Source organism: Capra hircus, chromosome 7, assembly GCF_001704415.2.
Source record: "Capra hircus breed San Clemente chromosome 7, ASM170441v1, whole genome shotgun sequence".
Lineage (NCBI taxonomy): Eukaryota > Metazoa > Chordata > Mammalia > Artiodactyla > Bovidae > Capra > Capra hircus.
This window is the reverse complement of record NC_030814.1, coordinates 23,516,046-23,543,388: the sequence shown is the minus strand read 5'-3', so window position 1 is coordinate 23,543,388 and position 27,343 is coordinate 23,516,046. Positions and strand designations below refer to the sequence as shown.

Here is a 27,343-nt window from a genome sequence, read left to right as displayed (position 1 = left end):
ATGCTGTTACTTGTATAGAGGTAGCTAGGCCTAATGAACAAGGCAATGGCACCCCACTCCAGTACTCTTGCCTGGAAAATCCCATGGACTGAGGAGCCTGGTGGGCTGCAGTCCATGGGTTCGCTAAGACTCGAATACGACTGAGCAACTTCACTCTCACACATTGGAGAAGGAAATGGCAACCCACTCCAGTGTTCTTGCCTGGAGAATCCCAGGGACGGGGGAGCCTGGTGGGCTGCCGTCTATGGGGTTGCAGAGTCAGACACGACTGAAGAGACTTAGCAGCAGCTAGCCCTAAAGTAGCTGCAATTTTACAAGTTGAACAGTATTACCAAAATACTCAGCATATCCGGTGTTCCTTTCTTTTCAGCTAGACAGTGGTATGCCATTTGGCCTCCTTTGGTGTTCTAGGATAAACTAGAAGGGACACAGGCTAGTGATATCTCTGAAAACATTTTGGAAATAAAAAGGTCCAGATTTGAGTGCTTGGCAATTTGGTTATCTCCCTCGAATCACACCTCAGTTTTAACCATACTAACGTACCTGCCCTTTCCTGATTTCAACTACTTCTCCTCCTCCTGCCTTTTATTTATTTAAAAAAAAAAAAAAAACCCACAAATATAAAAAAAGTCACCCTGCTTTTCATATTTTAATGACATGCTTATCCCTTAAAACTGGAATAAAAAACTTGTTATTTACCTTTGTAGGACTGAGAGTCACTTAGCTGATCAATGATGAAATAAAACGTAAATTTTTTTTTTTTTAAGGGGGTTGGTAGGAAAATCTTCAGAGATAAATGGGGACCTTGCTCTGATGCCAAACTTGAGTGACCTAAAAGAGAAACAAGCTACTTCACTGGGGACAGCTTGCCTTCCTGTCTAGAGCCTGGCAGCACTGCCGCTTCATCTGGACTGTACTGGAGGAGCGTCAGTTCCGGCTTCTCCCCCTTCACTTTCATAAGATCATACTTTGTGAATTGCATTCCTCTCATTTCTCAATGAGAAGGAAAACTAAAAAAGCTCAAGCCTAAAATACAAAGAATTATTAAAGAATATGCATATAGTAAACTTTACTTTTGAAATTTGAAATGTAATTAAATGGTACCTATACTTCATGGAAAAGTATATCCTGGGATGCACTGACACTGAGGAGAGGGTTGTATCTGGAAAACAGATTCAGGACAATTGAGTTTCTAAGAATTTCTTTAACCTCATTTTCTAGCCAAAAAAACTGACCATCATAATTTGGTTTTAACTCTAGAAACTAAGATCACAGTTAAATAATTAAATGCTGTAACAACCTAGATTATGACACTTTATATAAAATAACATTGGCAAATTATAGCTTTAATTTTATATCAGTCATGATGGGGTAAGGTTACCCAAACCTGGTGTTACTCTGGCTCCTTTGAAGATGTTTTATTTCACATAAAGCTACCCTGAAAGGAAAAAATTTTAAATAACATAAATAGAAAAGTTTAATATATTTTGATGCTTTCACAAATAAAGTTAAATGCCAGACATGCTTCATCCGTCTGATGATTAGTTAGCATTGACAAATCAATTTCAAATGGCTAGAGAGAATCTACCAGGTCATCGTCAGTCCATTCTTCCTAAGAAGGAAAGAAAATGTCATAAGGAAAACAGTATACTGAAGCATAACCAGTATTGTTTACCTTCTTGCCTCTCTTTAGGAAAATGTTCTTTTGCTATGTTGATTATGAGGTAAATAAATCAGGAAAATGTGTAGCAGTTTAACCTTATAATAATATGGTATGGTCTTACCAGGTTAGCCTAGTGACAGGAATAAATGTTACAGTTGTGATGTTCTGGGTCTGATTGTTCATTATCTGACTTGACATGTACAATTTTCTTAAAACAAGGGTAGGAGAAGACTCCTTGAAGATCAAGAAGTATATCTACTACCTTCTATAACCTTAGGAAGGATTCTTCATCAAGTAACTTTTATACTACTTCAGAACAGGCCAAGACAGAAGTGAGAAAAATTCCTCCAATAATGGCCAAGGTTAATAAAGGATACAAAAGAAAGCTTTCCAGTACCTCTCTCTATAATGCTTGTACTCTAGAACAATAAAACCTTAACATTATGGTTGTACCAGAATATACAACAGTAATTTACATTTTACCTTTGAAGAACATACCTCCTCATGTTTGGATTTCTTTGAAACATAATCATCATCTTCGTAACCTTTTCTCTTCTTCCTACAATTAAGCAGCCATCAATAAGCAATCTAATATGGGCAACAGAATAAGTTAGCAAGGCTATGAGATACAGTTACTGAAGACCAAAGCCTGGATAAATGGAAAGAGGTGAAAAATTCGGATAGGAAAACTCTTTCAAATTACTCTTTTTGAATTCAGTGCAATTCTAGTTACAATACAAGAACAATACTTAACTCTGACCTGGGAAAGATTAGCAAAAGAATCTGAAAAGAACAAGGGGGCTCTTTGTCCTTCTCGACACCAAAATATACACCTGTAATTGTAAACTACGGTAATTAAAAGTGTGGCACAGTTGTCCCTTGATATCTGAGGGGAACTGGTTCCAGGAACGCCCAGAATACCAAAATCCTCACATGCTCAAGTCTCTTATATAAAATGGCAATGGTACAGTGGTGGTCTGCATCCAGAGGGCTGACTGTATCAGCAAAGAATCACAGAGATCAATGATCAGAGCAGACAGGCAAAAAACAAAGTATAATTAATCTGTAATAAATGAGTATTTAAGAAAATCAAGAGATTTTTAAATGGCTGGTACAATGGGTTACTTATTTGAACAAAAATTTTATTATGAGATTTCTACCTCAGGCCAGGCACAAATAATTGTAAATGGTTTTTACAGCTGAGCAAAAGGCAAAATAATAATTTAGGGTAAGAAAAGGTGTTTAGATGTTAATAAAGCAAACGACATGTTGCCTACATCACAAGGTGAAAAGAACAACGGAAGGAAATAGTTGTATACGACCCCAGGAAATTGAGTAGGGCTTATAATTATGCAGTGCAGAAGACACGCAAATGATTCTTAAACATAGAAATATCAATGCCTCAAAGTAATTAATAGGGGAAATGAAAACTAAAAGATGATTCTATTTTCTTTTTTACCCAGAATGGCAACCGTTAAAGATTGACAGTATTAAATGTTATACAATTTATATGATAACAGTAGAAAACTATTTCTTCAACAGATACATAGAGAAAAGCTTGGCAGAGGTAAATGCCTCTCAGGTCACAACTGGGACTGGAGTTTGGTCGACAAGAACTTTGGTTTACCTGTATTAACTGGCTTTAATAATGATAATATATTACTTGTATACTGAAAAAAGATAAAGAATCTTAAAGACCAAGGAAAAATATTTTATCCCAAAGCAATGCTTGTAACTGTGGGTCCATGGACCGATGTTGCTGGTCCACGAACAATTTCCAGTGTGCAATAAGTACAGAAACTGAGTGTATGTTTAGAAACTATAGCAATTTGATAGAATAATTTATGACTGTTAAATCTAATAAAACTTAAGCTTATCTTTATGTGTTTTTTTCTTTTTTCAGTAATTGGTAACATTTTACAAAGTATAAACATCTGTAATGGGATAGAAATAAAACCAATAGTCCCTTCCAGACTGTTTGAGAAGCACCACTTAAGTATTCATGCAAGATTTGACTGACACAGTACAAAGCAGAAGGTCACCTGGAATAATATGTAAATCTAGCAATTAAGAATTTTCCATTACAGTCCTTTACGTAGCTATGAGGGTTAACAGTAACAGTTCAATGGTCTAATTCAGAGGTTGACAAAATTGGCTTTAAAAAGGCCAGATTTTAAGTATTTTAGGCATGTAGGCCATGCAGCTTCCATCACAACTACCCAACTCTTCTGTTATTGTGTGAAAATAGCCATAGATAATAATGCAAACTAGTGAGTGTGCTTATGCCCCAAGGAAACTTTCTATAAACAGGCACTGGCCCAGATTTGGCAGATGGGCTATAGTTTGGCAACCCCTGGTTGACGCCCATGTCAAAATCAACGTGAAAAGATTATCAATCAGTGCTGCAATCCTTTTCATTAGTCAACATTTTTCTTCCTTCTCTGTAACCATTCCTTCCTTCTCGTCACCATAGAAACCCAGAAGTGAAATTTACCCATTTTAAGTTCTGTGCTAAGGCATGTTTTGCAGTTACAACTACAAATATAATAAAAGAGTCTCATATTTTACACACTATAACTTTGAAGAATTTGAGTCATGTGTACCTGATCTGAAGGCCTTAATGCTCTGCTGGCTTACATATTATCTGATAGTGTAGAGATTATATAATTATAAAGATGAAAAACATTTCAAATGCATCTTGGCTGTTAAGATGCCAGAGCTAATTCCCAGTAAACTTTACAGACTACAGTCCACGGAACAGAAGTTTCACCATTCCTATTACCCTACCCAGATCTTCAAGTGTTCAAACACCTAAAAGGTTTAAGTAGATATTTCAAATTGCAAAGCATAAGAAGCCCAAATACAGTGATTTCCACATTCAGCCTACAAATCAAAAAAGCAGCATTATGGTGTTCCTTGTGGCTACAAGAAGACACTGAACAGCACATCTGTCTTCAGCATAAAATTACCACAGAGAAAATATGCCAAGTTTCTCTACCCTAGCTAATAGATGTTAAGTCTAGAATAGTGTACTTATTCTTCAGAGGAGATAAAACCAGATCACAAAGAACCCAAAGATTAAAAGGGCAAGAAGAGGTTCAAGAATTCCCTAGGAAGACTCCGCCCCGTGGATCCCACAAGGAATAACGGGACAGGGCCTGCAAGCTGAAGGACATGTTAGAGCAGAAGCAGAATATACTCTTGAAACCCAAACTCATAATAATTTATTATGTCGTGTTTAATCCTGTTAGAAATCTCCACTAAAAATAAAAATCAGATTTGGGGGTAAGTCAGTCTTCCCCATATGAAACAAAATTTGCCAGTTAAATAATTCACTTTACAGACTAGCTGGACACAGTAACAACTCTATTCTTGAATGGCAGTCTCACATCTACTTACGTAACTACATTAAGTGCAAGCTCAGCAGAGTGACACCTCTCCAGCTTCTGTTTCAGAGCAGCAACTTCTTCAGGTCTGGGTGGTTCATATTTTTTTACCAAGTTCCTCATGCCTATGTGGAGATTAATAAAAGGATTTAAACCAGATAATAAAAAGCCCTGTTCCCATAAGGTAGTTAAATAATTTCCCATCTAGTTTTGGGAACCAGAAACGCTCCTGAAATGTGATTATTCTCATTGTTAATATTGTTCCACATTAAAATCCAATGGCCACGATACTTCAAGTTATTATAGCCATCTGCTGCTTAGCCCATATCATGTACAGCTAAACGATAAACTTGCTCTACTAGTATTTTTTTTCCCAATCTTAACCATGGTTACTTTTTGCTAAAGTTTTACAGGCTGTTAAAAAAGCTCTACTTGATTTAGTAAAGACATGCTTTGTCCCCTGCCACCAACCATATTCAAAACATTTTATCCTACAGATTGGGCTTCCCTCGTGGCTCAGAGGCTAAAGCATCTGCCTGCAATGCGGGAGACCTGGGTTCGATCCCTGGGTTGGGAAGATCCCCTGGAGAAGGAAATGGCAACCCACTCCAGTATTCTTGCCTGGAGAATCCCATGGACGGAGGAGCCTGGTGGGCTACAGTCTATGGGGGTCGCAAAGAGTCAGACACGACTGAGCGACTTCACTCTTCACTCATGATCCTACAGATGGAGGGCTGAGAGTATACTTATTTACAAAGAAAGCCATTATTACATAATTAGTAATGAAGGTAGCATGCTTAGTAAAAACATGTCAGCCATCCTTTAACAAAATGAAAAACTTAGACAATGAAGTATCACCAAGAAAACAAAAATGTCCTCATTAAGCTAGAAAATTCAGTGACTTTAAAATCGCAGAAACATCCTCTACCTAGTCTATATTGAATTCAACTACAATAAACCAAAGACCATAAGTCACAAGATTTATTAGGGGAATGAGAGATCCAGGGCTTGTTGTTAGTCAGCCACGTACGTGCTCCAAGTGACTGACTTATTTCATAATGCAAGTAAAGCAGTGTTTTCAACTAAATTAATACTTGTGACAACACCCTTAGGACAGTATCTTTGTGTGAAAAATTATGAATAAGATGCCTTAATATCATTCAAGCTCTGAGTGTTAACAAGAGCTATTCTTACAGTAAAACAAGTGGAGTAAAATAAAGCTACTGAGAGAATCACTAACAAAACTGTCACGTGTATACACACAGCACAGTGAGTTACCTTTAAGATCTCTTCTACCTACTAAATTCCCTGATCCTAGTGTCTATGGCCAAATCACAATTAGCTTTGGAAGTGAACCCTCTAGTGGTAAAACTGAAAACCTACAGTTTTATGATTCTTAAATCACAAATTCGTTTTTCTCAAGAGGGAAGCCCTCAAGAACATTTCAAGCAAAGAACTTACACAGTCTGACGCATCTTGACTTTTGAAACATAAAAGATGTAAGTACTCCGTCATCCAAGATCAAGATCTGCAATCTCATATTTCAGTACTTAAATTACAGATTTTATTAACAAGGACAACTGGCACAAATGGTTTGGAAACACACTGATTTTTAACCCTGAAGAATAGCCCAGCAGCCCTGAGCATGCAGTGTGACACGGGCAAGAATGAAACTGGAGAGGACTGGCTAACCTAGCCAGTAAGATAGGTGGAGGTTCTGACTCAGCCTAACTCACAGCTAAGGGAACTATATTCAGTATCTTGTAATAACCTATAATGGAAAAGAATCTGAAAAAGAACACATACACACACATATACACACACACACACACACACACACATATACATATATAACTGAATCACTTTGGCATACACCTGAAACTAACCCAACTATATTTTTAACAAGTGAAAGAAAAAAAAAAAAAAACCCCAACCCTCAAGACAGTTTTTCTCAGCGTCAGTAGTATTGACAGCAGTCTGGGCTAGATGATTCTTTGTCATGAAGTGCTGTGTTAGTTTCCTAAGGCTGCTATTAAAAATTACCACAAACTTAGTAAGGCTTATTAAAATCACAGGATGGATTCCCCGACAGTTCTGAAGTCCAAGAGTCTGGAATCAGTGTCACTGGGCCAAAAGCCAAACACTGGCACGGGGGTTTCTCTGGGGGCTTCTGTTCCTGCCTCTGGGGGCTGGCAGCGTTCCTCAGCTTGTGGCTACATGACTCCAGTGTTTAGGGCTGGCACCTTCAAATCTCTATTCTGTCTTTACACTGCCTTCTCTGTCATACCTCTGCCTTCCTCTAATAGGGACACTTGTGATTACATTTAGGATAATCCAAGATAATGTCTTTAACTTGATCACATCTGCAAGCACTTTTTTTTTTTTGGCCATATAAAGCAACAATATTCGGTTTCCAGGGATTATGACATAGCTATCTTTGGGGAGCCATTTTTCACCTTACCAAGGGGCTGTACTGTGAGTTATAAAATGTACAGCAGCACCCTTACCTCCACATACTAGGTGATGGCAGCAGCCACAAACACCCCCACCCCCAAAGTTGTAACAACCAAGAATGTTCATAGACAGGGGAAAAAAAATTCACCCCGTGAAGAATCATGGCTTTTGTAATAGCAGCTAAGGAAGTGACTAGTAAATGACACACATTAACTAATTAAAGCTAATTTATCTACAAAATAAAAGTTTCCAATTTAATTAGCCTTTAGTTCCCTAAGACCTTTTTTAGTGCTCATATTTGCATACACTTTAAAAGGACCTTGTTTTGAATCTCAACCCTTTGTGAATCTCATTAATATTTTTCACTTTCCTAAAAAGTTATGTGTAAAAACTACTTCATGTACCTTCTATTTGTTCTTCACCTTCATGATACAATAATAAATAAATCTAAACAATAACTTGTAATCTCAAGTTAAAATACCATGAGTTATTTATTTACAAAGTAACTCTGTGATAGAACATTTTATAAAGCATTCTGTTTTACTTACTTTTCATTATATCTAGTAATTGTGACAAGGAAGTTCTGTTCTCCTTGAGCATCAGACTTTCTGATAAATAACTGGAAAAGAGAGGGGAAAAAAATGTTTTAATCTATCGCACACATCTTGAGAAAATATGACATCATAAATTATTTTTCTTCATGTTCTTTTCTTCATCAAGGTGAATTTTTAAAGAAGTTTACTTGAAAACTGTTAAATAACAATACTTTGAACTTTACTAAAACTATAATCTCTATCTCTTACAGTCTTAAGAATCCACTACAAATTGTACTAGGTTAAAAATGGTTAATGTTCAAGTTAATTTAACTTCCATAATATATTCAGAGGGAAAATGATATGAAAATACTAGTAGCAATACTCTAATACTTTTGATGTTAAATGTTTAATATTTAATACTTAAAGCCTATCAGTCTAACTTTACAGGTGAGGAATCTGAGTCACAGGGACAGACAAATCATGAATAAAGTCAGGGAGTAGCAGAACTGGAACGTGGCTCTAGTAAGAATTCTTTCGCCTCTTATTATAAGTCCATGTTAACTATAATTGCTCTTCTTGAAACAAACAGGTATTCCTGATAACCAGTAAGAGTATCACCCCATGCTTTACAAATCTATTACATCTTTTCTGCATCAAGTGAAGTCGCTCAGTCGTGTCCGACTCTGCGATCCCATGGACTGTAGCCTACCAGGCTCCTCTGTCCATGGGATTTTCCAGGCAAGAGTACTGGAGTGGGTTGCCATTTCCTTCTCCAGGGGATCTTCCCGACCCAGGGATCGAACCCAGGTCTCCCGCACTGTGGCAGACACTTTACCCTCTGAGCCACCAGGAAGCCTTTCTGCATCAAGTCCAAATTAAAGGTGTTAATACTGGGTTGGCCAAAAGGTTCATTTGGGACATCTTACGAAAAACCCAAAAGAACCTTTTGGCCAACCCAATAGTATTCCTTAAATGGACATAAAGCTCAGTTAACTGTTTTCCTGGAACCAATGATAGTGTTTCTATATTTATATTTTTAGCCACTGAGGTTTTATATACTTGAACTTGATCTATAATTAATAACGGCCCAAGTGAACAGATTCTCAAAGTAATCTTTGAAAATAATCTTTCAAACATAAATGTAATAAAAACTGTTAATTTTTCTCTGAGGTGAAATAAAGTTATAAAATTTAGACAATTTTTAAAGAAATTTTGTTGCTATATGTCTTTTAAACTATCAAAATTATTTAAATTATACTACAAAATTTTGATAACTACTTTTGCTATTATATTGTCTTCATCCAGTGTGGGAATCCATTTTAAATATGGAAATCAGTAACTCCCGTAACAGCTAATACATTTCTAGTTTTCAGTAACTCAAAGTAACAATTAGTTTTTTCTTTTTCCTTTCAAGCTTCTGCTGTCTTTGTTTCTCTTCGTTACCTAAAAAGTCAAACTAGGAGATGTGAAGTAAAGCTCTAAATCCAGTGAAAAAGAAGAAACCCCAAAACAACAACAGAATATTCCATAAGTAATTATCTTAAAACATCATTCAGAATATAACAACAGCACAAAGGCTTTCCCCTTTTGAAATTAGTAATCAACATAAAAGAAATTCCCATGTATCCCAAAAGTTGGAAAGGAGGTCAGAAGTTAAAAATTATTTGAAAGCATTTTCTCAAAGGTAAAAATGCCCAAATGTCTATAGTGTCTGGGAATGCAATGAAAGTGTATTTAATTTGTAGTGAACCCAAGGTACTATGGGGCTTCCCCGGTGGCTCAGATGGTAAAGAATCTGCCTGCAATGCAGGAGACTGGGGTTCAATCCCTGGATTGGGAAGATCTCCTGGAGAAGGGAGTGGCTACCCACTCTAGTATTCTTGCCTGGAAAATTCCATGGACCGTGGAGCCTGGTGGGCTACAGTCCAAGGGGTTCCAAAGAGTTGGCCGAGACTGAGCAACTAATACTTGCAACTTTCAAGGTACTATAATTTCACTTCACCTGCCTATCTGAAATTATAACTAAACTTCTAAGATGAAATAAACTCGAATTTAGACCTTAGGATCTTTCATCCTTCTCTCTTGATGTAAGAAAAATCTTACCACTAGCATATAAACTGCATAAGATACAATGCTTAAACAGATTAAGCAAACAACTGGTTATCTGAATTGTGGAAATGACTTTCTTCCCTTACACTATGGAAGCTCCACACTTGCAAAATCCATAGTATCAGTTTGTATGGCCGTCCTTCCTAACTAGACTAAGGATAGCTTGTTCAGTCTTAAATTTCTACAGTATAGTAGAGTGCATGATATATAGACGGCAATGTGGGGGGAGGAAAAACTTCCACAAAGGTTTGCTTAGTAAATGAAGGTATAGATCATTTTGGGATTAAATGTATATATTAATATACAATTGATAAAAAGCATACCATAAATTAAAATATAAACCCACAATCCCTTATCTTGGATTTGTTTTGAAATTCAGAATTATTCATGTCTTAGAAAGCTAACATGGTATACATACCATGAAATGTGAAATATTTCAGAGTATATATACACTGCCCCAATGTCTCTGGGGCTGTATCCTATAATCAGTTATCTTAATAGCCATGCAAGGAAACTTACAGATATTCCCATTCAGTTGAATAAAGACTAAATCACATCTGTTCACGTTTCCTGCCACCATATCAGTGGATTTTGAAATTACAGACAAGGGATTAAAAACATAGAAAAGTTTAAATTTAGAAAGTTTTACCATCTTTCTTCCTCAGCTATTTTAGGAATGAATCAAGCAGAAGTTCCAAGGTATAAAGAAATTAAATGTGAAAGTTTAAAAAGTCTAACTTACTACTTGCCTGGGCTTGAGTTAATTATAAATGAATACAATAAGTATCTAATTAACCTCTGTATAAGATATTACTGTAAGAATCACGTGGATTTAATTCATGTAAAGTGCTTGTCACAGAACACAGTTCTCAGTGTGCACTTATGTATCAGCTATTACAGTCTACAGCTCACTGAAACTCATTTGGACATTCTCTAAAGCATCATTCATTCAACAAGTCTTTACTGAACTCCATGTGCCGTACATGGAGATTAATGATAAAACAAGGCAGATGTATTTGTTGCACTCACACTGCTTACCAGTTCACAAAACTTCTAAATTTTCCATATATTGATAGCTGTTATCAATCTTTTGATAACAGTAGATTTAATTCTACTTTGATCATAAATGCATCATTTTAGCTCAAAAATACCTTACTCAATTTTTAAATATTTCCTTAAAAGGTGATTCCAAGTCTTCCCTCAGTTGTCCTCACCAATGCTCAAGCATAAGAACACGAAAGACTGCAGTCACAAAGTGAAACTTACTTAAAAACTTGGCACTCCAGAAAGGAATAAACTGAGGGACTGAGTCTGATCTAAGTTAAAACACAAAACAATACCTTTCCATAGTAATTCCTGCTCTGGATGCACTAGATAAAATGGCAGTCAGAGCAATCTGGGAAGGTGTGTATAAAAGGTGAGCATCCGTCAATGCAACTCTATTAAGAAAGTCATCAGCTGTTTTCCTCAAAATCTCTGGATTCTCCAACAGGGGATAGCGAGTCTAGAAAGAGAGTTTGCAAATATTATCACTTCTGAAGGTTTAATGGAGTAGTAACAAGACAAAAATATTTATATAAACCAGAAAGTGCTTAACACAGAACACTTTTATATGTGTAGCCCCTGTAAGCCACATTTAGAAACCAAAGCACCACTTCATTTTGATTTGAAATTCTTTCTACCAGAAGTTTACTTTTCGGAAGTTAAGTGGAAATGAATCTTGGTTTGATTATAGAATTATTTTTAGTATATGCCTAAGATATATGAACCATCCCTTGTAAATGCTCAGTCATGTCCAACTCTCTTGCCACTCAATGACCTGCAGCCTGCCAGGCTACTCTGCGGAATTTCCCAGGCAAGAACACTGGGGTGGGTGGCCATTTCTTCCTCGAGGGGATCTCCCCGACCCAGGGACTGAACCTGCGTCTCCTGCCTCTCCTGCACTGGCAGGCAGATTCTTTACCACTGAGCCACCTGATGATCCCCTGTTTTCTAACAGTTTCTACCTAATGAACCCTAATCTTAAACCCTCAGATATATTTCAGATATCCACATTCAAGTCCCAAAGCAGTTAGAAATCTTATACTCTGAAACAAAACAGCCAGAGTCAGTTGTGTAGTCAGACCCAGTTCTTGTCATTATCCCCAAATGCCTGCCATAATATTACAAACCCAATACTCTGACCACAGCACTCCCTTTCCCAGGACCCAATACTTCACAGCTGTTCGCTGACTTCCTCCTCAGAACCTCTGGTTCCTTATCTCCATACTTGCTCCTACTCACCAGTGTCCACTGGTTCTGATTTTCCTCTTTAATTCCCTGCCCTAGTATGCTGCCAACATATTTCCAGCAAAATGTCAATAGCAGTCAAACTCAACCAACCTTCTTTTCAACTGTACCCAGATTTCTGGGTCCTGCGAAAGAAAACAATACAACCAAGAGGTCCGGAAATATCCATATAAATTCAAGCTCACTGACCTCAAAACGGCTCTCAACACTGCCTAGCTATGATGATAATATTCCGTTGAAAATGTGTTCTCCCCCTTTTTGGTGATTAAACATTTTCCACCTGACTCAAAGTCTTTGATAATTCTCAGAAACTTCACTGCTCTCAGAAAATGAACTTTGCTGATAACAAAGACACTGTTTCCTGCTACAGTCAGATCCCCAGGCATAACGTCATCCTTCCCTGTGTTCTCCTCTTTTCCTCCACTAAGAGAAACAGCCAATTCTACGTTGCTTCGAAATCCTGTAACAGGCCCTTTCACCACACTCCAGAAGAAACCTCAAGCTACATATATTCGGTTGCGTTTCATGAGTTCTCTGCATCAGTTTCTTACACAAAACACAACAAAAAACTGTTCCTTTCTGCTAGCAGTCCCCCGTACCCCATCTTCTCTATCATCCCACCTTCTTTTTCCACTTCAAAGACAAGCAATTTAATCCAAGATATGGATGTATTTTCTCACCTTTGATTTATTCCCCAACCAGCTCCAATCTGCTTTCTTCTTCCACACTCCACAAAGACTAATTTTACCAAGATCACAAATCACCTTTGGCACTAACTCCAGCAAATGTCAACTTTTACTTTGCCTGAATTCTGAGCAGGTTTGGAGAGCTGTCCCTGATCATATTATAAAAACATTCTACTTCTCCAAAAGTCCTACCTCTTTAGATATTCTTCAGTCGTCTTCTTTTTCTCTAGCTGCCCTTTAAATAGTCCTTATGACCAATCCACTTGAAATCTTCCTGGGGCAATCATGCTCAAATCTATACCTCCTGCCTACCCATCTTCTCTGACCTCCAGACATAAACATCTACCAACAATCTACCTGTATCAGACACAATCTACCTGTATCATAAATGTGCCACCATCTACCTATATGCTCAGGCCAAAAACTGGGGATTCTCCCACGGTCTTCACTCTCTATAGGCAATCATTCTTCAAGCTCTACCAACTCTGCCCATCTCCCAAGCCCAAGAAGCTCTCTCTGTACCCAGTGCCACCACGTGAGTCAAACCAACCATCTTCTGTCTGAACTACTGTTACTGGGATCCCTTCATCCATTCGAATCCATTCTCCGCATTGTGCCTGACACATAATACAGATGTGCAATAAACACCTGGTGCAGACTGATGCATGAGCTTGCCAGCATGTTTTTAAAGCTGCAAACCTGATCATATCACTCCTCAGACCCGACCCCTTCACTGGCTTCCTGTCAACTCTATTCAAAATCTGTAACGTTACTTCCACAGTCTAGACTGCCTTCCACTCAGGCAGACATCCCCATCTCTCAGTTCTGTTTAGGTTCTTTAGTGTACCATGGTTTTTAAAATCTGGGCCTTTGGCCAAAGAAGTCTCTGAGCAGGATGCTCTTCTACCACCCAGTCCCTACTCTTGCTTTGAATTTCACCTTGTTACACTTTCTCAGAACTGTCTCCTCTTCCTCTCAATCTGCCATCTCCTTCTAAAGCACCCTGTATTTCCCCTTCTGTTAACATTTAGCACATTGAATATATGATACTTTCTTGTGAGACTATAAGGCCTATAAAGTTAAGGCTGTTCCTGTCTAGTTCTTGGCTAATCCTTAAGCACCATGTTTGGCACAAAGAAAGCACCCAAATTTTGCCACTCAAGATGAATGGACCAATAACTCACACTATTCAAGTCCTTCTTCAGGACCAAAACAAAACAACTTTAGTTGCTTTTGTTAGTGTTCTGACAAAACATTTTATTTACTGTTACTTTTGATGCTTACATATTGAATTTAGTTCACAAGGTCCTAAAAATAGAAGTCACTCAGCAATCTTCTAGTTTAAAATTAAGCCTTTTGTATCCAAGACAGTATACTTGAGTTAGAAGAGTTAAGTCTTTAAAAGTGTTACTACAAAGACACAATGGTCTTCATTAGGGTCCCTGGGCTGGCATTTGCAAATCTACTAAATCAGAAGCTCTGGGACTAGTCTGACAATTTCAGTTAATAAGCCCTCCAGGTGGTTCTGAAGCACTAAAGCACATTGAAGTTTGAGAACTATTGCCCTAAGAATCCAGGCCAAACTCATATTTTAGTTAAGCCCATCAGGATCATTATAAATTATAGCAAAATTTTGATTCTTTTAACAATAGCAAAGGAGTTCACTCTACCAATTTACTTTACATCAGCAAGATTACCTTTAAATCAATGAGAAAGCCCTCAAAGGGTCTGTAAGGATTGTGGACAATAAGGTGGAAATTAAGTTGCTGTATAAGAAGCAGTTCATATTCCAGAATCTGTTCGAGTGCTTTCTCTTGTCCAAGAGGGCTCTCCCGCAGATTTCCAACAAACTGTGGACTAGATACATTGAATTCATCTACTTTGCAAGCCAAAAATGCACAAGTGAGCCTAGAGGAAAAAATAAAGGGAGGAATATGTCTAAAATAATGAAATATTTCTAAAAGTATGTTCTAAAACTGCCTAATATTCACAAATGACTATACTAGACATCTTTGGAAATTGGTTAAAAAAAAGTTTCCTGTTTAATCTTTTTATTCATAAGGTGACTAAAATTGTAGGTTGAACTGTATAATAGTGTCACAGCATTCAATTATTAACTTAATGGCAGTTCAGCCTAAATATCTGGGAAAACAAAATAATAGGAATAAGAGAACTCAGCATCATGAAAAACAAATGGAAGAAGGAGAAAAAAAAAAAGCACACACATAAGTACATATGGGCCTGGGAAGAAGGTTACGTCAGAGAAACCTTATGACAAGCCACCAGTGGAAGTCTCTAAGGGCATTTAAATAGAGGGTTATTACCTCAAGAACAAACCTATTAAACTCTCATGGCTGCTACATAAATTTTAGAGTGAGAAAGATTACCACAAAAACCAGTATGGGACGTACCAAGGGCCTGACCAGGACTGGTAGAAATAAGAATAAAAAAGAAGAAATATACAGGGACAGTACCATTGACAGCAAGTTCTTTGCTATGTTTCATACTAACTTCATCTTTAATGATAAGCACAGTGCTTAGCAGAGACCAGAAACAACAGATCTTTGTTCAAGTGGAATGAACAGGGAACTACAGGACTTGTAAATTTGTAGAGAAAGAGGAGTTGCCGTAAATGATTCTCAGAGCAACTGAGTGAAGAAAGGTTCCACTAACAGAAAGATATTAGGGTAGCTAATTTGAGAGAAACAGAATGTGAATTTGGACAAGTGCCAGTACAGATGTCATCAGAATTTGAGGGAGCGATCTTAAGTTCAGAACAGAATACAAGTATAAATTACCCTTTATTAGGAAGTCATTTTCATGGTCACATAGTAAAAAAGTATTCTTAAGTGAAAATCAATAAATTATACTTACATTATTATCCGGGGATGATATTCCATTACTGAGTTATTAAGATAAAAGCGCTTGAAATACATACAAGCTGTACCCTAAGATTAAAAACACACATATTATCAGAACCTATCACACATACAAGTTGTTCTGTATTAAAAAAAAAAATTATGCAAATATTCCTTTAAAAAAGTCACTGGTAAAAAAATGCCAAAACTTATTTTTTTCTTAACTCAAAATAAATTGTGATCGGAAGATCCGCTGGAGGAGGGCATGGCGGGCTACAGTCCATGGAGTCACAAAGACTTGGACATGACTGAGTGACTAAGTATACACATATATTTGCATAGTTTATACAAATGATCAAAGCTTAATCAATCTTATAAAATATTGATAGAATAACACTGTTAGAGCAATGAGTCTTCTCTTTAAATCCACTCTAGATCTGCGATCTAACCGTGATCACTGCTGCCAAACCAAACAGCAGAAGCAGCACCTACCATTTACTGACCACATCCCATGTGCCACACTTTGTGCCAAGTTCAAAACTATTACCTTATTTTAATTCTTATAACAATTTGGTGAAGTGTTGCTATCTCTACAGAGAAAGAAAATAATATCAATGAGGTTAACTGACTTGCTCAAGGTCACACATCTAACAAGGAACAGGGATGTTTTCAACCAAGGTCTGCCTGTACTTTTAACCACTATTTCATTTGGCTAGAACCAATGAAATAAATATCTATTTTAGGATGGAAAAAACATATTTCTTTTTAAGTACTTCTGAAGTTTAGTTTGGTCACTTTACATGAAACAAACATCAAAACTATCAGTTATAAAAAATAAGTTATATAAAGGCAAATCCACAAAGAAGTTTATTCAAGGATTCAGTTTCTTCACCTGAAAAGATCACTTAAACCTACTGCCTCATGTTATAGTTTTCTTATCAGAAAAGACTAGGACCAAATCTGGAGATGGAAAGGAAGCACATCTAAAATTTTACATAAATCTGATCTCGGAAGTCTGATTAAAAAAAAGAAAATACTATGAATACTTTTGGACTATATTTTCAATATACTTCATTTATCAATTTTAAAAATGGAGATTATTTACTAGGAGCTTATTCTTTTGTGAGTCATAGATTATTCAATCAGTTTAACTTTAAAATGTATGATCCAGTTTCACTTAAGACTTTCATATTTGATATTCACAACAAATCTGTGAGGTAATATGGAAAAAATAAAAGCATATAAATTAAGCTTTTAAGTTTCAGTTTATTTTCTATCAACAAGAATACACATATCCAGATGGGGAAACAAAATAATACTCCAGTAGAATAAGTGAAGTGGAGACACACAATCTACCTATAAGAATTCAGATTAAGGATGGTAGAGGTCAATGATCCAAGAACTCAGAAAAAGAAGAGGCGTAGATTAAGAAGATAAAAGAAGTGTTTAACAAAGAGCGAGGAAATATAAAGGACCAACAGAGATGACCAATACCTTAACTCAAATAAAAAATACATTAGAACTCTACCCAGCAAGGCTCTCATTCAGATTCAACAGAGAAATCAAAAGCTTTGTAGATAGCCAAAAGTTAACAGAATTTAGCACCACCAAACCAGTTTTACAACAAATGCCAAAGGAACTTCTCTAGGTGGAAAAGAAACGGCCACAACTAGAAACAAGAAAACTACAAATGGGAAAGCTTTTATATACCAGCAAAGGCACATATACAGTAAAGGCAGGAAATCATCCGTACACACAGTAGCAATTGTGAGGAGAGTACAAATGCAGGATATTGAAAATGCATTTGAAACTAAGAGACCTGGAACTTAAAACAATCTAGTGTACATTTACACACACACACACACACACATGCACACACACAGGCTTCCATGGTGGCTGAGTGGTGAAGAATCCATCTGCCAATGCAGGAGACACAGGTTCAATCTCTGGGTTGGGAAGATTCCTTAGGGACGGAAACGGAAACTCCCTCCAGTATTCTTGCCAGGGGAAATCTCATGGGCAAAAGAGCCTGGCAGGCTACAGTCCATGGGGTCACAAGAGTCGGACATGACTTAGAGACAAAAGCAACTATATATATATAATATATATATAAAATCCTCATGGTAACTGCAGACCAAAAATCTACGATATACACACACACAAAAAGGAATCAAAACAAATAACAATGAACAAAATGGCAATAAGAAATGCACACTGATAATTACCTTTTAAACGCAAATGGATTACATGCCCCAACCAAAAGACATAGACTGGCTGAAACAAGACCCATATATGTACTGTCTACAAGAGACCCACTTCAGATCTAGGGACACATACAAACTGAAAGTGAAGGAATGAAAACAGATTCCATGAAAATGGCAATCAAAAGAAAGTTGAGTATTGAGGCTCATATCAGACAAAACAGACTAAACTAAAGATTTAAAAAAGATTAGATTAAAAAAGGACACTACATGATGATCCAGGGATCAATGCACAAAGATACAACAACTGTAAATACATTTGCATCCTGCATAGGAGCTCCTCAATATATAAGGCAAATCCTAACAGTCAAAAAAGGAGAAAAGGACAGTAACACAGTTATAGTGGGGGACTTAAACAACCTAGACAGCATATTAAAAAGCAGAGACATTACCTGCCAACAAAGGTCCATCTAGTCAAGGCTATGGTTTTTCCAGTGGTCATGTATGGATGTGAGAGTTGGACTATAAAGAAAGCTGAGTGCTGAAGAATTGATGCTTTTGAACTGAGGTGCTGGAGAAGACTTGAGAGTCCCTTGGACTGTAAGGAGATCCCCACCAGTCCATCATAAAGGAGATCAGTCCTAGGTAGTCCTGGAAGGACTGATGTTGAAGCTGAAACTCCAATACTTTGGCCACCTGATGCAAAGAAATGACTCATTTGAAAAGACCCTAATGCTGGGAAAGATTGAGGGCAGGAGGAGAAGGGGATGACAGAGGATGAAATGGTTGGATGACATCACTGACTCAATGGACATGAATTTGGGTGAACTCCAGGAGTTGGTGACAGACAGGGAGGCCTGGCGTGCTGCGGTTCATGGCGTCGCAAAGAGTTGGACATGACTGAGCGACTGAACTGAACTAAACACCCTACTTACATCAACAGACAGATCATCCAGACAGAAAATCAATAAGGAAACTCAGGGTTTAAATGACACATTAAACCAGATGGGTTTAATTTAAATTTATTGAATATTTCATCTGAAAGCGGCAGAATAAACATTCAAGTGTACAGGGTACACTCAGACAGATAACATGTAACCCATGTAAGCCTTGATAAACTTTAAAAAACTGAAATCACATCAAGCATCTTTTCCAACCACAATGTTATGACATTAGAAATCAACCACAAGAAAAAAGCTGTAAAAAACACAAACACTTGGAGGCTAAATAATATGCTACTAAACAACCAATGGATCGCTGAAGAAATCAAAGAGGAAACCAAATTCCTAGGTACAAATGAAAACCAAAGTGGGACAATCCAAAATCTTAGGCTGCAGTAAAAGCAGTTACAAGAGAAGTTTATAGAAATACAGTCCCACCCCAGGAAATAAAGATCTCAAACAACCTGACCTTACTCTTAAAGCAACTAGAGAAAGAACAACCGAAACCCAAAGTCAGCAAAAAGAAAGAAATCACAAAGATCAGGGCAGAAATAAATATAATTAGACACGAAGAAAATAATAAAAAAAAAATCAATGAAACTAAAAGCTGGTTCTTGGAAAAGATAAGCAAAACTGACAAACCTTTAGCCAAACCCATCATGAAAAACAGGAGAGGGCTCAAATCAATAATGAAAAAGGAGAAGTTACAATAGATACCACGGAAATATCAAGGATCACAAGAGACTTGTACAACCAACTATATAAAATGAATAGCCTAGAAGAAATGGACAAATTCTTTGAAATGCAAATCTCCCAAAACTGAACCAGGAAGAAATGGAAAATATGGACAGACCAATTGTAAGCAATGGAATAGAAACTATGATTAAGAATCTCCCAAACCAAAGCCCAGGACTAGATGGCTTCATGGGTAAATGCAATCAAACATTTAGCGCAGGGGTCCCCAACCTCTGGGATCCAAGGCCTGATGATCTGAGGTGGAGCTGTTGCAGTAATAATAGAAATGAAGCACACAATACATGTAATCTGCTTGTAATCACTCCAAAACCATCCCCACCCCACCCCTCCAGGTCCACTGAAAAACTGTCTTCCACAAAACAGTCCCCGGTGCCAAAAAGGTTGGGGACTACTGATAAAGAGAATAGTTTAGAGACTAGTTAACACCCATCCTTCTGAAACCCTTACAAAAACTGCAGAGAGAGAAACACTCCCAAACTCATTCTATGAAGCCACCATCACCCAGATGCCAAAACCAGACTGATACCACAAAATAAAACTACAGGCTATTAGTTCATCACTCATGAACATAGATGCAAAAATCCTCCACAAAATACTAGCAAACTGAATTGAACAATGCATTAGAAAGACCATTCACGAGGGATTCCTTGGTGGCTCAGTGTAAAGAGGCTCAATCCCTGGTCTGAGAAGACCCACATGCTGTGGAGCAACTAAACCCACGTGCCACAAGTACTGAGCCTGTGCTCTAGAGTCCGGGATCCACAACTACTGAGCCCATGTGCCACAACTACGGGAGCCCGCATGCCCTAAGGCGTGGGCTCTGCAGCACGGGATGCCACCCAGTGCTAAGTCCATGCGCTTCCAACCAGAAAAGTCTGTGCAGCAAGGAAGACTGAGCATGCCCACATGATCACACGCCATGACAAGCGGCATTCTTCCTAGGCTACAAGTATTTTTCAATATCTACAAATTAATTACAGTGATATGCCACATTAATCAAGCGAAGAATAAAAACTATATGATCATCTCAACAGACACAGAAAAAACCTGACAAAATCCAATACTGATTTGATTAATACTCTCCAGAAAGTGCACAAAGAGAACCTACCTTAACACAGTAAAGGCCATATGTGACCAACCCACAGCAACATCATGCTCAATAGTGAAAAGCTGAAAGCATTTCCTCTATCATCAGAAACAAGACAAGGATGTCCACTCTCAACATTCTTACTCAACACAGTTTTGGAAGTCCTAACCACAGCAATCAGAGAAGAAAAAGAAACAAAAGGAATCCAAATTAGGAAAAAAAAAAAATGTCACAGTTGGCAGATGACATTAGACTAAACACTGAAAATCCTAATGATGTTACCATAAAACTACCAGAGCTCATCAGTGAATTCTGTATAGTTGCAGGATACAAAATTAATATGCAGAAATCTCTTGCATTTCTATATACAAATAAAAGATCAGAAAGAAATGTTAAGGAAACAATTCCATTTTTGACCACATCAAAAAGAATAAAATACCTATGAATAAATACACCTGAGGAGGCAGAAGTCCTGTACTCTAAAAACTGTAATACTCTCATGAAAGAAATCAAAGATGACAAAAACAGATGGGAACATATACCATATTCCTGATTGAAAGAATCAACACTGTCAAAATAACTATATTACCCAAGGTAATCAACAGATTCAATGCAATCCTTATCAAATTACCAATGGCAGTTTTTGTAAATCTAAAACTAAAAAAATCTTAAAATTTGTATGGAAACACAAAAGACCCCAAACAGCCATACCAACCTTGAGAAAGAAAAACAGAGCTGGAGGGATGAGGCTCCCTGACTTATGACTACACTATTAAGACACAGTAATTAATACAGTATGGTACTGGCAAATTATTAGAATCCGCCTGCAATGCAGGAGACCCAGATTTGATTCCTGGGTCGGGAAGATCCACCGGAGAAGGGATAGGCGTCCCACTCCAGTATTCTTGGGCATCCCTCCTGGCTCAGCTGGTAAAGAATTCCATAATGTGGGAGACCTGGGTTCAATCCCTGGGTTGGGAAGATCTCCTGGAGAAGGGAAGGCTACCCACTCCAGTATTCTGGCCTGCAGAATTCCATGGACTGTAAAGTACATGGGGTCACAAAGAGTCAGACACAGCTAAGCAAATTTCACAGGCAAACCAACAGACACATAGATCAATGGAACAGGATAGAAAGCAGAGAAATAAACCCATGCACTCATGGTTAATCTCAACAAAGGAGGCAAGAATATATAATGAAGAAAAGACATTCTTCAATAAGTGCTGCTGGGAAAACTGAACAGCTACCTATACAAGAATGAAATTAGAACAATCACTACCACCACACACAAAAATAAACTCAAAATGGATTAAAGACCTAACTGTGGGACCAGACATGATAAAACTCTTAGAGGAAAACAAAGGCAACATACTCTTTGACATAAATCACAACAATATCTTTTTGGATCCGCCCCCGAGGGTAATGAAAATAAACAAATAGATCTAATTAAACTTAAAAGGGTTTTGCACAGAAAAGGAAATTATAAACAAAACAAAAAGACAACCCTCAAAATAGGAGAACTGCAAACAAAGCAACCGACAAGGGATTAATCTCTAAAATACATAAAGAGCTCATGTAGCTCAATATTAAAAAAAAAAAAAAAACCCAATCAAAAAATGTGCAGAAGATATAATATAGACATTTCTCCTAGGAACATCTACAGATGGCCAAAAAGCACATGAAAAGATGCTCTGCATGGCTAATTACTAGAAAAGTGCAAACCAAAACTACAATGAGGTACTACTTCACACACATCAGAATGGCCAAATTTTACAAACAATCCATGCTAGAGAGGGTGTGGAGAAAAGAGAACCCTCCTACACTGCAGCGGAGAATGTAAAATGGTACAGACACAATGGAGAACAGTATGGACAGCTCTTAAAAAACTAAAACCCGAGCTACCATATGATAAACAATCCCACTCCTGGGCATGTATCTGGAGAAAACCATACTTCAAAGATACATACACCCCAATGTTCACTGCAGCACTATTTTCAACAGTTAAGATATGGGAGCAATCCAAATGTCCATCAACAGAGGAATTTAAAAAGAATATGTGGTACACATATACAATGGAATATAACTCAGCCACAGCCAGGTGGCTCAGTGGTAAAGAACCCGCCTGACAATGCAGGAGGCATAAGAGACATAAGTGATATAAGAGAAGTGAAGTGAAGTGAAGCCTCTGTTGTGTCCGACTCTTTGCGACCCCATGGACTGTAGCCTACCAGGCTTCTCTGTCCAGGGGATCCTCCAGCCAAGAATACTGGAGTGGGTTGCCATTCCCTTCTCCAGGAGATCTTCCCGACCCAGGGATTGAACCTGGGTCTTCCACACAGTAGGCAGATGCTTTACTGTCTGAGCCACCAGGGAAGTGAGTTGGGTCACTTCTTCGGTCAGGAAGAGGCACTGGAGAAGAAAATGGCAACCCACTCCAGTATTCTTGCCTGGAAAATTCCATGGACAGAGGAGCCTGGCGGACTATAGTCCACATGGTCACAAAAGAGTTGCACATGACTTAGCAACTAAACAAAAACCAAATATTCCATTTATAGCAACATGAATGGACCTAAAGATTAACATACTAAGTGAAGTCAGAGAAAGACAAATATCATATGATATCACTTCTACGTGGAATCTAAAAAATTACACAAATGAACTTATTTACAAAACAGAAACAGACTCACAGACTTAGAAAACAAACTTCTGATTAAGAGAGGGGAAAGGTGGGGAATGAGGGATAAATTAAGTTAGGATTAAAGTATACACACTACTGTATGTAGATAAACAATAAGGACCTACTATATAACAAAGGAAACTCGAGTTAATACTCTGTGATAACCTATATGGGAAAAGAATGTGAAAAAGAATAGATATATGTATGCTGCTGCTGCTGCTAAGTCGCTTCAGTCATGTCCAACTTTGTGCGACCCCGTAGACGGCAGCCCACAAGGCTCTCCTGTCCCTGGGATTCTCCAGGCAAGAACACTGGAGTGGGTTGCCACTTCCTTCTTTGATGCGTGAAAGTAAAAAGTGAAAGTGAAGTCGCTCAGTCGTGTCCGACTCCTCGCGACCCCATAGACGGCAGCCTACCAGGCTCCCCTGTCCCTGGGATTTTCCAGGCAAGAGTACTGGGGTGGGTTGCCATTGCCTTCTGCAAGATATACGTATAACTAAATCACTTTGCTGAAACATAACACTGTAATCAAATATACTCCAATTAAAAAAGAAAGAGGATAGAAACAATTACAAAGACAGCATATACAAATCCATATAGCCAAAAAGTCTTAACTACCTGTTTTTCCTCAACAATACCCTATCACAGTACAAACACACAGAAGTACACAAGCACATACACAAACATCCGAATCAAAGACATGGGAACCCAGAGGGAAAGTAATTTTTTTCTTTCCCTATAAAATGAGAATGTCATGACATATCCAGCAGACCTCAAAATTCTTTTGATATGAAATGATTTTTGAAACATTGTGTAAGATACAATGTAAGAATTCATAATTTAATGCGTCTGTTGAAAAATATGTGACAAAACAAATATTGATGCATAAATTATATATATAACTAAGGTGCATTTTTGAGTAAAGTGGATAGAGAATTGAGGTAAATATTTATAAGCGGTTATAAGCTACCTTGTAAGATTAATCTTTATAAACTCTTGTAAGTTAGCTACAGGACTTTATACTTCATTACTACTAAAACTTACCACAACAGATCTTGGCATTGCTGGCTTAAACACGGAACAGAATTCCAATAATCTTTTCTCATAATATTTGCAGAGCGTTATTTCTTCATGAGGCTCAAGAAAGACTGGGTCATTTGGAAGAACCTTTAGATCAAAAGTTAGAACAAAAATAAATATCTAATAAATTAGATAATCTTAATATTTCTCTGTGCAGATTTAATTAAGCTTTTATCTCTAACCAAAGGGAAATGTACCTCTTTTTTTTTTTATAGAATTGCTGCTGCTGCTAAGTCACTTCAGTCTTGAACAACTCTGGGCGACCCCACAGACGGCAGCCAACCAGGCTCCCCTGTCCCTGGGATTCTCCAGGCAAGAACACTGAAGTGGGTTGCCATTTCCTTCTCCAATAGAATTGCTGCTGCTGCTGCGAGGTAGCTTCAGTCGTGTCCAACTCTGCGACCCCATAGATGGCAGCCCACCAGGCTCCCCCTTCCCTAGGATTCTCCAGGCAAGAACACTGGAGTGGGTTGCCACTTCCTTCTCCAATGCATGAAAGAGAAAAGTGAAAGTGAAGTCGCTCAGTTGTGTCCGACTCTTAGGGACCCCATGGACTGCAGCCTACCAGGCTCCTGTGTCTAATATTACACAAAAATAAGTTTTAAAAATAGTCAATAAACTAAACTGTGCCACAACTGCATAACTTCTCAGAATGTCAGCTGAATATTTGCTTCACTAAGGTATAAGCAAACGTGAGGAGCGTGTGTATACATTCACAAGTTTGATGTCACTTTTACAGATCAAAAGGAAGAAACCATCAATGGTTGGAAAACTTTCAATAGTCCTTTCTCAGTTATTGAGTCACAGAGGTTAAAGTAAAAATCAAGTGTCTCAAGGATAATTCTGACCCTTAACATATTACCTCTTCTGCAACTCTACAAAATTTCTACAAAATACACTGTAGGGTTAATAAATACTACAATTTTACTACAAAAATATCTATTTGGTGCCACTACTGGTTTAATTACAACTGCCAAAAAAAGGTATGTTGAGTCCTAACCCCAGTACCTCAGAATGTGAGAAAATAAGGTCTTTGCAGATACAATCAGTTAAGATGAGGTCCTACTGAAGTAGAAGTGGCTTCTAATCCAGTATGACTGGTAGCTTTGTAAGAAGAACATATAAAGAGACACAGGGAGAACACTCTGGAACAAGCAGGTAGAGGCTGGAGTTGGCTGCCACAAGCGGAAAAGACACCTGGGGTTACCAGAAGCTGAAGAGGAAAGGGTCTAGAAGTTGCAGAGAGCACTACTCCACAAACACCTTGGTCTCACACTTCTAGCCTCCAGAACTCAATAAATCTCTGCTGTGTTAAGTAACCTAGTGTATGGCATTGTGGCAGGCCTAGGAAACTAACACAGGTGTGGCTCATTTTATAGAGACAGCATGGCATTGCGATTCACAGAAGGACAGCTGAAACCAGAGTCCATGGGTTCAAATCCTGGCTCTGCCACTTACTAGCTAATTAGTCTGAGAAGTTATTCAACCTCTCTGTACTTCAGTGTCCTCAGATGTAACGCAAGGATAATAACAGTATCTACCTCATGGGGGTAGTTGTGAGGGTTACATGAGCTAACAGTTGCCAAATATTGAAAATTTAGCAAACGAAGTACTAGTCTGTACAGCACAAAAATAAAACGATATGAAGTAAACGTTACAGGTAAAAGTAAAGCTGGAAGGGCGTGACTGACAGACTCTAGTCCAAACCTTCTGTGGTCAATTGGTTTGTGCTAACGGTGTCTCATCCCCCTTCCTCTGCCCTGCCCCATCCAATCAATCCATTCCTTCCCAGAAAGCTCTTTCTAGAACAGAATCTGACAAGATTAATTTCTCATTTAGAATCTTTCTAAGCTTTCCCATCTGTCCATCACAGAGTTCAAACTACTTACTTCCGCTTACAAGTTCCCTGCCTGCGTTCTCCAGCCTTTCAAACACTGCTTCCGCCACACACGATCGAGAGCGTTCCAGAGACCAGCTCTGCGATTTCTGAACTCCTTTGCACCTGTGGCTCTGTCCGCCGGGAAAGTCCTTTCCCCATCTTCTCCACACCAGCCACTAAGAGAAACCTACCCCCGGTACATTAGCATCCTACAAAGTGTCTTCTTGGCCTTGTTACTGACTATACAGTCCGCCGCTCGACTGAGGGGATGGACGGCCTTGTCCGTCTCCTTACCCACTGTACCTGGCAAGGTGCTCGCTGTTGATTAGATGGATAAACGCACTCTGCGCCGAGGAGGCGGGAGGGAGGTGTGGGGTAAGTCCTGGGGGAGGGGGGGACAGGCAAGAGTTTACAGAGCCCGAGGCCGAAGGGCGGCAGCCCGAGCCCTCACCTTCCCGTTCGCCACCGCTTTGCATTTGAATTTGCGGTTGGCGTCGGCCCGCAACCGCGCCAGCTGCTCCTCGCTGGCGAAAGTCCAGTGCCTCTTCTGGCTACTGTTGTGGTACATCGGGAAATCGGAGGCGAGGCCCAGCGAGTCTCTGGAGAGAAGACCGCGAACTGTACAAACCCTGACGTAAAGCACCTCAGACACCTCCAGGATCCCGCGGAAGCCAAGTCAGGACAACCCGGCGCGGGGGCGATGACGTCAACCTCACGTGGTAGTTCCGTCCCCAGTCGCGT

At 38.5% G+C, this 27,343-nt stretch overlaps 1 protein-coding gene across 4 annotated transcripts; it reads right to left on the bottom strand.

The window, feature by feature from the left end:
- Positions 1,302-27,343, bottom strand: CCNH (cyclin H). 4 transcript variants are annotated; one of them, XM_005683415.3, is made up of 9 exons: positions 27,054-27,340; positions 24,688-24,810; positions 15,998-16,071; positions 14,821-15,031; positions 11,489-11,652; positions 8,052-8,122; positions 5,063-5,174; positions 2,162-2,222; positions 1,302-1,438 (listed from the first exon to the last, which is right to left on the bottom strand). In XM_005683415.3, exons 1-9 carry the CDS (start codon positions 27,168-27,170, stop codon positions 1,424-1,426), a joined length of 948 nt encoding a protein of 315 aa, XP_005683472.1. In that variant the 5' UTR covers positions 27,171-27,340; the 3' UTR covers positions 1,302-1,423. The 4 variants fall into 4 exon arrangements, with proteins under 4 accessions (XP_005683472.1, XP_005683471.1, XP_005683470.1 ...); XM_005683414.3 differs by having other exon boundaries at positions 1,321-1,438; positions 2,147-2,222; positions 27,054-27,342; XM_005683413.3 differs by having other exon boundaries at positions 1,321-1,612.